Source organism: Lagopus leucura, unplaced genomic scaffold (assembly GCF_019238085.1).
Source record: "Lagopus leucura isolate 7727_CA_CO unplaced genomic scaffold, USGS_WTPT01 Super-Scaffold_100001, whole genome shotgun sequence".
Classification (NCBI taxonomy): Eukaryota; Metazoa; Chordata; class Aves; order Galliformes; family Phasianidae; genus Lagopus; species Lagopus leucura.
In genome coordinates, this window is record NW_024962262.1 from 8,942,522 (window position 1) to 8,954,130 (window position 11,609).

The following is an 11,609-nucleotide window of genomic DNA, read 5'->3' on the forward strand; positions in this document are numbered from 1 at the left end:
TGGGAGATTTTAGCATTTATGAAAAGTAAATTATTTCTAGAAAGTAATGGATGTCTGCACACTGCAACATTAAGTATTTCTACCATGCCCCCCAGTTCAAATAAAAAATCTGATCTAATTAAAAGACGTGATTCAACAGTATTTTGTAAGTACATGAAGATTAATAGCAGGTTTTTGCTCTTGGATTTATTATGATGTCTAGGCTGGATGTGGCTCTGGGCGGCCTGGTCTGGTGGTTGGTAACCCTGCACATAGCTGGGGGGTTGAAACAGGATGATCATTGTGGTCCTTTTCAACCCAAGCCCATTCTATGATTCTATGATGCTATATTTCGGCCACAAAAGGCATGATTTTTCAGAAGGAAGTTGATTCTCATTAGAACCTTGACATTTAAACAGCAAACTACATATTCATTAATTCTTGGTGATCAGCTGGCAAAGAAAACTAAATTTGTTCAAGAATTATTTATTTATTTTTAATCAGTGACAACTGAATTGCAAGCTACTAATCTTTCCATTATTTCATTCTACAGCAAAGCAAACTGATAGAATTTAGTTCCTCACTTAGTTCCTTCATTTATTCTGAGACCATCAATTTTCAAACAACCCCACTATTCAAAGCAAATTGATAGAAGAAATATCAGTGGTTAAAATTACATTATTATATTAAGAAAGTCTTATCTATAGACTCACCCCATTAGGATAATGGTTGATAAGCAATTTCTGGTCATTATACATGGACACCAGTGTCATGCCATTCTTAAGATCTTTTGTCAGCATGCGCTTGTTTACCATGTGGTGGTGGAGAGCATTGTATAGTTCGATATTTACATTGTCAATTAAATTCCTGTGAATTTCCTGAAGAAGAAATTAATTAATTTGAAATGTCAGGAGCATTCTTCAGTTAGAAAGATGTACATATTGCTTTACCTTTACATATACTATGAGAACCATTGACAGATACTTCCAATTAGGAAATACATGATTTCCATACTTAGTTATCTAGCTTTGTTCAGATGCTGCTTTAGATTAATTTGATTACAAATTGAAGACAACAAATCTCATCATAGGCAAATCACTGAAGGTACTTTAGTTCAACATTTATTTTAACTAAAAGCATTACTAAAAGGAGGACATGTGAATCACTTACAAAACATGACTGTACTCTACATTATGCAATTGATGGAATTCCTGTTGGTTGCCCTAAAATTATACGAAGACTAGCAATATTAAAATTTGACATGCAAGTGCTTAAATAAGAAACATTGCCACTTAGCATTCCTAGAAAATAAATTCAAATTGTCTAGCTTCAGTAATGTACGATAAGCAGGTGCATTCTTATAATGTATCTTATAATCTTCATATATAATCATAATATATTACATATATCTTATAATCTTATAATAATAATAACTTGTCTAATGTCTGCTTATGCCTAAAATCTTATTACTGTTTGCCATCTAGGTTATAAATAAGCTAGTTATTGTTAGTTCATTAACTAAAATATTATCTGAAAGAGAAATACATACATACATAAATACACACAAATGCTTACCGAACTTAATTGCTCCCAGGCTTCATTGCTTGGTGCAAAGAAAGTGAATGAACCCCTTCCCTCGATCTCTTCTCTCAGCTTTGACATGTCAGAATACTGCTGAGTGGAGGTAGCTCCCACAATACCAAGAGTTCCATATACATGATCAATAGGAGCAACTAAAATCAACATCAGACAGAAATACTGTAAATACTTCAGCCAGTTTCTCACAACTAAGTCCAATTTCTTTCTTTTGTTTGGACAAGTGTATTGCCTTTATGAAACTGTTTAAATCAATATTAAAACAACATGCTTGAATTAAAATGCCACTATCAATGTATTCTGAATTCATCCAAACACATCTGCTTGTTATTTATTTTACGGTTTGTCTAATGAGCTGAAAAAAGTAGATCAAACAAAACCAGATATTATAATGTTTTCTTTATAAAAGATGCCTTGTTTTGTTCCAAGCCTCATATGGAATGGGAACCTATCCATTTGGGATGTTTGGGAGAGGATATGAGTCAATTTTATCTACAATCTCAAAAACTGCTGAAGCGGGTCACATTTGGGCACCATCAGCCAGATTTATTCCTGTGAGGCCTCTTCCAGTGGTTGGCATGTGTAGAGATTGATTCAGAGAGCAACAATGACCATAATCTCACAATCAAAACTCTGCTATATGAGAATAGGATGCAGATCTCCTAATTCTAGGAATCCACAGTTCAGGTACTGACACATGAGCTAGCTGCCCCAAGTTACTTCTACAGCTGTGGAGAAGACAGGATCTTTTGGAGTATGCCCGATCTCATTCTAATGTAAAAATCTAAAGTGAAATGAATACACCGAAACAAGATGAACTCTGCCCTAAGATATGCTTAACAGAATGTAAAAGATGAGCTCAAATAGAGGGTTATAAATTGATGAAATATATGCCATCTCAAATTATCCTTTCTTGTTGCAATTAGGTTTATGCAAAACAAAATAGCAAAAATAGCAGAAATTAATAGTCTCTGCCTTCATTTTCACTCTTCAGTTTATCTAAAGCCTCTTAGTCAGCAAGATTCAAGTCTTCTCATGAAAATGAGTAAACAGAACTTTGATATACCACATTTCATGCCCTAGGTTTCTGATCTCTGGTGTGCTATTGGTTACTCTGGATTGGGAGGGGAACAGAAATAGAGGTTCTCCTTCAGCTGTTTTGGAAATAGAGAACTCTATCACTTCTCTCCAATCCAGGAGCTGTAAGCAGTTGGGGAATTTAACTTAAACTGCAAGATCAAATTCAATGCAGGCTGATTTTCAACTGTACTGACAATGTATGAAAGAAACTTTGCATTCTCAGACAGTAATTTGTAATAAAGAGGCAATGTTTCCTCAAGCTGGCAACCTTTGAAAGTCTCACTTTTTGTAGTGCTTCTCATATACTGACTCATCCATATGAAAATAAACTATTACCTGCAGGACATCCTCTCATACCATCCATCTTCATATAGCCAGGACAGCACTCATACAAGACAGTTCTGTAGAACATACGAAAAACAATTGTATACCAAGTTTAGTTTGCAGCCCCATTTCTTTCATTATTTATTTTACATTGCGAAGTACACTTTCTCCTAATCTTTTTGCTCTTTTTATCATTCAACCTGTTCTGTATATATTACAAATTGGTTGTTTTACTAAATGTCATATATAAATAGTCATTAAGCTTAACTGATAGAAAAACAAACATAAAAGAGGTTGCAGAGTTATGAACAGAAGAAAATTAATTCGATGAGTCTATTTTGAAAAGATTAGGTGGGACTGAGGGAAGGCAAAAATGAACACAGTGGAGATAGTGAGAGGAACTGGTATCACTAGTGTGTCCAAAGGGAAAAAAAAATAAACAATGTAAATTTAAATGACAAAACTACTTGAGGAAACCTACAGTCTGGATGTAGAAATGTAATGGATACTTTGGAGAAGGTCTTGGGGATTGTATGGTGAAATAAAATGGGAGCAGAGCCTCAGTGTACCAAGAAGACTTTGAAGAAGCTCAGGAATGAGGGACATAATTAAGTACAGATATAAAGCAGGTCATAGAAAACAGAATCACTAAAGACAGGATAGTTGGACATGAGGTTTCTTGGTAAATATAGCAAGGATGAAAACCAGATTGCAACAAATCAAGCACAGAGTTAAAAGAGTATGTCATCAAAGCATATGTACAATTTAATAATAGAGCAGACCAGGAACTGTTAAATAAAGATGTCAGTAAAATACTCCCTTTCTTGAACATGCATTATCTATATGTAGCAGCAAACCAGGGCTAACTGGTAACTCAGTAGCATAATGTTCAACTTTGTACTGAATGCCTAATGGAATATAATGCCTTTTTAATTAATATGACAGAAACAAAACATCTACCATAGACTTTCTTGACAAATTCTCTTCTGAGTTAGTGCGAGCTTGCAAAAAAACCCTCAGGGTTATGTGTTGTTTCTGGCCCTTCCATACAAGGAATGTCAATAAATTGTATAATCTTATCAAGATCTAAAGAGTGTTTTAAATTTGCAGACTTCAGATTTTTTTTTTTTTTCAAATTATGATCTGCTGTGGATGGCAATGAAGATCTTACTAATAGTATTATTTTTATACGTGTGGCTGATCTCAGCAGCTAAAGAGTTCTGAACAGGATTTCCTTGAAGATTTTTGCTGAGTCTTTAGCACAGTATTCCAGCTTTTAAACTGTAGATTCTTCAGTGGCAGGCTTCTCTCATTTTTCACAAGCTAGAGCTGGCAAACACTGATCGCAAACATATTAAACTGTACAACTTACTCAAATGGGAAGTTGTACTCAAAAGCATCACTATCTAATCTACTTAAAGAGATTTTTAAAAAAGGAACGCAGACCGAAAGAGCAATAGTGTTACAAACCATGATTTATAAAGGTAGGATTGGAATTCCATGATTTACAACAGTCTGATACAGATGTTCAATATTTAAGATTAAAAACAAAACAAAACAAAACAAAAAAATCACACAACACTTCATATCTCTGTGTTAGGGAAATATGTGATTCCAGTCTGTCATATACAGATACACACATAACCTTTTCACCTTTCTGGCATGTGCCTCTTTTCTGCAAATGAGCCATATAAGCAAAATTTTGTACAGTTCTTTTTCACGTATTTCCTTCTGTAAGGCAATTTGCTGAATGGCTATTTCCTCGAAATGCAAGATGAACAGAGAGTTTAGGCTACAGATTTTCTAACTGATAAGGAAATTAAACTTATAACCTTTCACCTTCCTACCAGTTTTACCCTTGCCAGTAGGTAATAAAACAAGACATCTGACATGTGGAACAAAAGTCAGAATATTAGCCCAAATGTGTGAACTGCTTCATCATGAGTAGTTCTTTATTTCCACAGGAAAAAAAATATGTACGTATCTCCCTCACCCTTTGAGCAAATATAAGAGGCTGCAATCTTAATTAGCTTTTGGAGAAAGGAAAAAAAGTTGAGTTGTAAGAATAGCATAAGGCATGGCAAGTTCAATGTTCTTACTATAACCAACAGTGACACAATTAATGAAAAGCAGAAAACTGAATGAAAAACTTAGTTAAGAAAGTTGTTTCTTCAGCCAAGCATTACAAGATCACTGCCTCTTTTACCATGTAACTTGTTATGAAAAAAAGCACTTTTGCCAATCACTGAGAGTTACTCCAAGTTTTTTTTTTTTTATCTTTTTTTTTTTTTTTTTTTTTAATATTAATATGCCCTTATGGTTGACCACAATTGGAAGGTCCATGTATCAATTGTGCTCAAAATGTAACGAGAAGGATGGAATGAGAGAAAAGTGGTCCATAAAGAGGATCCAAAAATAACACCAGAATGCTATAAAACCTGATGCAAGATGCTATTTTTCAATACCACTCACTTACAGACACATGGAACGTTCCAACTCACACAGTAAAGTCATCCCCAGCTGTATGACCCTGCTAGCATAAGATGTGTCTAAGAGAAGAAAGTTGAGTTTGGGAATTTTTTTTGCATGTATCTTTTAGTACTGAGGCAATATATTCCCAAGGAAAAGAGAACTGATCTAGACTACCATATATTCTTGTTATTCTTCGTTAACAGAGAGGTATGCGACTTATTCAGATCAGCTCTGTGACTCATATGTTTCTACTCTTTGCTGGCACGGAGATAAAATATTGTATAAAAACAGTGGAACACATTTGGACCAAAAGACTTTGATTTTAGCAAATCTTTAGCTTGTATCCCAACTGAAAATTTACAGGAGTGTGTAGGAAATGTAAACATAAGAAACTTCCTTAAATTAACGTTTTATAGAAACTATATGCAAGTTATGAAGGACTTATTAACACAGAGATATTAACATGAGAAGAGCCATGTCCTTTGGATTAACATTCCTACTAAAATAACCTCTTTAGTAATGGATTCACATCATATTTCACACATTCATATTGTGCGAGTACAGAGAACATAACTCCCAATAAGAGCTAAGATTAAGTTTTAACAGATGCTCAGTTACAACCACAAAAAAGTCCATGACTGTTCTTAATCTCATATACACTGTTTTCTCCTCTAGCCTTTCTGTGTAAGTGCCTGTATAATGGTAGGAGTGTTAAAAGAGAATGGAGATGTTTTTGTGTTTCTCAGTCGAATTCTACCTGCTGCTGCTCAGTCTCTTCTACTGGTTGGCTGTAGTGGGTTTCCTGCTTAGGGCCTAACAAAGACTCTCTAAAATGTTCTTCAGCTTTGTCAGAAAAGGGAATAAAGTCATGTATGATTTCACTGAGCCCAAACTGCCTATTGCTTCAAATTACTTTTCCTGACACATTAGAAGAAACACATTTCTCACTGAACAGCTCATTTTACTTCTGGAGCTTCACAAAGCAATGTGTTCCTTTTCAGATTTAAGCAGAAAGCAGAATTTTGCTCACAGGAACATGACAACTATCTAGGAATAAAACCACAGAAGTAATTTGTTTTCCAAAACTGACTTGAGAATATCCAAATTTCATTTTCAGGAAATATCCTTCTTCCTAATGTGTCTGTAGTGGAATAAAATGTAGTGCCAAAGAAGTTAGTGGTATGGCAGATTTTTCTCAAAAGGTGAAATATTTTGGATAACTTGTCGGATGACCACAGAAGAAAGAAGGAAGTCTGTATTATAACGCCACCTGGAGGAGCAGGAAGGATTCTGATAAAGACTATAAACCTATGAATACTAAAAATCTGAAGGCAGAGATGGGGCAAATGATCACGCACAATCTGGTTTGACTGGAAATCTATCACTATGATATCATCACTAATTGCCCAAACCTCCTCAATATTTAATATGAAAAAATGGCTTCTAACCTGTCTAGAATTACTTTTTTAAAAAAGAGTCAAAATAAAGGAGAGAGGGACTAGTGAGATTCAAGACAGTAAGTTAAGTTCTGAACTTCTGGAGATCTGGGAAAATCAGACTGCTTGTCTGTCTGGACAGTTAATTATACTTTGTGCTATTTCCACTCTACTACAATGCCATTACTTCCTTCCATCTTCTTAAAGAAGTAATCACTAATCTGATAAATTCTACAATAGCAGAAAGCTTAGAGTGACAACTTGGATCATGAAAATAATATTTTATTGAGCTCCGATAGGGACAAGGTATCATTCCTCACGTCTAGACTGACTTTAGAATTCAGACTTCAAAGCCATGGCTGTACTTGAAAGGAAAGCCTGCGTGGTGGAATCTGTGCCTCACTGTATTGGATATTTAACTCTGTTCCATTAATTTATGGTATGCGGCAGAGCAATGAAAACATTTTCTCAGGATGAAAATAGGAGAAAACTTCCTCCCACTACCTCTTTCTTCATCCTTTTCCCTAAGGGTCCTTTCCAACACTGTGTTATGACATATGATATCTTTTATGAATCTTAACATAAAGACTGTAACAGCCAAGAGAAGTAATGGAAACCACAATACAAGCCCTTTTCAGATCTTTGTCTGAATTCCGACTACAAATTCAAGAGTAATTTTAACAGTGCAAAAAATCATTAGTGGGGAAACAATATTAATGGGGAAACAAGAACAGTGATTTCCTGTGACAGCTGCTGAGAATGTTATCCAACTAATTGTGTATTAACAGAGAAAATGCGGTACAACTGAAAAAAAAAAATACTAGTTCATTGTATTTGGTAAACATTGTTAAATTACTCAATTTTAAATATGACAATTGGGGCAGACCAATTTCTGGATTGGGGTTTTTGTATATATTCTTTCTCTGAAACCACTCGTGGCTGATACAGAAGTAGTGATTCTGATACTGTTGAAACTTTTTTCCCCTTACAGAAAAGCCAATGGCTTGTATTCTGGAAAAGCAGGACAACTGAAATACATACAGATTCCAAAAGATTGTGAAACTCATCCAGACTTTTTCTGTGCTCTTAATATTTTTTTTTTTCTTCTCTTTGTGAAAATATGGTCTGAGCACATAGCTGCTAGTTGTGCAGTTCTTTTCACAAATGCCCTCAGGCTCCACTGTGTTCCTGAGTTGGTCACATAACCTTGTATTTAGAATATAACCTTGTGTTTAGAATATACCTACATAAACTTAACTGAGAAAAATATTCCTGAAACTTATGCCTGGAAACCCATACAACTTTAAAAGCATTACATACCATGCTATCATTTTCACACATTTTGGGATTATTTTTGGCAGCAATTACTGAATCCAGGTGGTTTTAATTAAAGGAAAGCTGTAACACTAAAACTATGACATTAATTCTTCCTGCTTCTGCATTTGAAGCAAATATTTAGTTTCACACTGAGGAGAGTTTTCTAATTGAATACTATCCTATTTCAGTGGGTGTTTTGAACAGCAGATACTTACGCTTTCTTTCCACAAATGGATCCCTGGTACCAGTTTCTGCAGGTGCTGAAGTATTTCTTTTTGGTTCCCATAACTTGCTGAAGGGCACAGACATTTGGGCTATGGATGGAGTGAGAAACATTAAAAAAAAAAAAGTCTTTACACATCTATAGGAGTGCTATATAACACAGCAGCATATACAGATTTTGTTAAGCAAGAATAAGAAGTGAACATCTGGCTTTAGCTGCCAGGGCAGGCGTGCATTCAAGTAACCACAATGCAAGTTCCCAAGACTACCCAGCTGGGTTCCTTGGCAAGTCCACCCTCCTGGTGGGGACAGATGATTCCCCTCCGCTCTGGTCTGACCCTCTGACTCAATACGTCTTACGTTTCTTCCTTCCTCCAGGGAAGTGAATTAATTACCAGCCACCAGGGACTTAGCTGCTAATACCATCAGGCTTTTTTCATTAAAGCTCTTTTCTTGAACACATCTGTGCAGCGGAAGGTCACGGGGAGATGGGGAAGGGTAGTGACTGGCTCTTTATGTGGAAGGAAACCCTGTAAATCAATCAGCTGTTTTGGTTACCATCCATTTGGAGGACTGCAGGCACCTAAGTAAACATTCTGGGAATTGCTGGGGACCAAAGGGTAAACTGGCACGTAAATAAAAGGCACTGCAGAATTCAAACAAGGAAAACTTTTTACTTAGCAAGGTAGCGTACAGAAGAGAAATTTTTTAAGAGCAAATTCCATGGAGCAAAGGCATTTTGTCACTAATTTCTGTAATTTCACAGTACAAAAGTTCATCAGTTCAGGAGTTAGAACATATGCTTCACAACAGTGGGAACGAGAGAGAGAGTGAGAGGGAAGAGAAGAGAGGGAGGGAGGGGGAGAGAGAATTCAATAAAGGAAGGCAGAAAGGATGGCAAACAATTCTTTTCACAGAACAGTTTTTACTAAAAAAGATTGAAGGGAGATATGATGTTGAGATACATCATTTCCCTGACACCAGCTGTTCAGATAAGTTCAGTCTCTCTGAACAGCCTGGCTTGTGAGTGTTGTCTCTGGGGTGCCCTGCTGAGCAAGTTGCCGCTACTCCAGTGGGAACAAAAGTTCTACAAAGAGCTCCCAGTGTCAGACAGTCTTAAAGAATAGTTCATGATTTATTCATTAGGACAGAAAAAAGCAAGCAAATGTTGTGGAATAAATGTCAGTTCTATCCAAACATTTGAAAATGTGTATTAAACATATCCCAAGCCCCATTATGTTCATCATGAACTGTAATTAAGTTCAGTGATTCTAGAATGTATGCATTCTCTTCATCAAGAAGTGAGGATTTAATTTTTTCCAGGTTTTATGAAGTTTTACATTATTTAGTCTCCCTTTGAAACTCCCCAGAAAGCTTTAAATCTAGTTCTTATGAAACTAATTTAGAACAAAAGTAATTCTTGAATGATAGGAAACAGAGTAAAAAAAAAATCACATTTAATATAACACGAGAAGAAAAAAAAAAAGAAGAGTAACTGTTCAGAGATTCCCTTTTAAAATGCAATAAAGCCCCTCATACTTACCCCTGGTCCCGTGCCCTTATTCGACTGTGAGTTAAAATCTTGTCATAGTGAGCATATGCGGCTGCATGTTCAAAAGCAGACAAGAAAAATGTGGAAAAAGTGAATAATAAAAAGATCTTCATCTTTAGTCCTCAGATGCTTCAGGCAAGTCTAGAAGAGAGAACTGGCAGAGGCTCTGGAGGGCTGACAATTTATATACATGTTGAAAGGTGGTGGGAGGGAACCAAGGAATCAACCTGAAACTTTGTACCACCCTCCTTTGAGTAGCAGCTTTGGCTGCCAGCTTCAGTAACCTAAATTAATATCATACATTAACTGTATGAGCAGTTCTTTTTTTATCCCTGATTGACTAATTTCTTCCCCATTACAGAAGGCTTAGCATTTTATTCTGCTGACAGAACAGCAGAAGTTTGGGAAGTTTAGACTTTGAGTTATGATTTGGTATTTATAGTACTAAAGCGTCCAGAGGTTGGGATCACTGTGTGGCTCTGTTCAAACCGAGATGAAGTTTCTTCCTGCTGCTTTCTTCTGTTTTCCGTGTCCTTGTAGTTATCAGCTCTGAATTGTTTAACTAGTGAAGTTGATGAAAGTTCTAATCAACAATCTGTTGTCAATACTCTTAACAAATGGCATTTATGCCCTCAGAAAAAAAAGGCTATGTTAACACACATACTGATTATGAAGCAGTTATACAATCAAACACACTATTTAAATACGTATTTTAATTCTAATAGTAACATTTATTATTGCAAAATGCTTTTAGTTGGAACATCACGTAGTCTCATAGAAACTAGAATAGCTGAAAGTTTGAAGAAATGCTTACTTATACCCAATAGTTGATCATTGGGAGCCTCTAGTGAAACAGATGGAAAATGTAATGCTGAGCTGTAAATGAGGGAAATGAGGCAGAAAGATGAAATGCTGAAGACAGGCTGAAAAACCCAGTGAAGGGGCAGTCTCAAGGGACAGTCAGTGTTTGGACTGCAGTCCATGAGTTTACGATTTTGATGTCGAGAAAAAAAAAATCTGCAATTGTATAAAAGGGTTCACATGTGAATTCAGTTTCAAGGTACAGTTTGTCATTTTGGATCTGTATGAAAAATGTCAGTTTTAATAACAGAACCTTGCTGTAGATTATTCCTCCAAAACAGGAAAAATAATAATATGGATAACTGGAAATTGATGCAGATTTGGACTGATATAGCTGAGGGAACCTCTCATTACAGAACACAGATAAATGGAACAAAGAGCAGAGGCTGGAGACACTGGCTATTTACTATGTGCATAGGTAAATATTATTACAAGACTAATACATAGACATTTAGTGATCTAGGATATCACCATGGCACTTCATGTCTTCTAAAGTTAAGAACAGGTACATTTGGTTAAATGGTAAAAAGACTTTTTACTACTGCAGCCTATATCATCCTGCCTATAAATGACTCAAGTTGCTGAAGGCAGTATCAGCTGTGTGTGAATTCACAGTCTTGCTGAATCACCATCTTCAGATCAACTCACAGAGGTGACAGGTCAACATAGAATTACAAGTTGTAAGAGAATGTCACTGCTGTGCTACTTCTGTTCCTCTTAGAGCTCTTTATCTCTGGTCTGTGCGGCAAGAAATACTGTGAGAAATATCA

General features: G+C 35.9%; 1 protein-coding gene across 8 annotated transcripts in view; it reads right to left on the reverse strand.

Annotated features, from left to right (window-relative positions):
- The window catches only part of POSTN (periostin), a 32,455-nt gene extending 22,263 nt beyond the window's left edge, over positions 1-10,192 (reverse strand). For 3 of the 8 annotated variants that reach the window (XM_042867516.1, XM_042867510.1, XM_042867509.1), the window contains exons 1-5: positions 9,970-10,191; positions 8,420-8,518; positions 2,992-3,056; positions 1,555-1,712; positions 693-857 (exon numbers count right to left, since the gene is read on the reverse strand). In XM_042867516.1, the coding sequence (XP_042723450.1) occupies positions 693-857; positions 1,555-1,712; positions 2,992-3,056; positions 8,420-8,518; positions 9,970-10,091 (609 nt within the window). In that variant the 5' untranslated portion in view covers positions 10,092-10,191. Of the gene's footprint in view, positions 1-692; positions 858-1,554; positions 1,713-2,991; positions 3,057-8,419; positions 8,519-9,969 lie in introns of all 8 variants that reach the window. The other 5 variants (XM_042867512.1, XM_042867511.1, XM_042867515.1 and 2 more) reach the window with 3 other exon arrangements.
- Between the last annotated feature and the right edge of the window lie 1,417 nt (positions 10,193-11,609).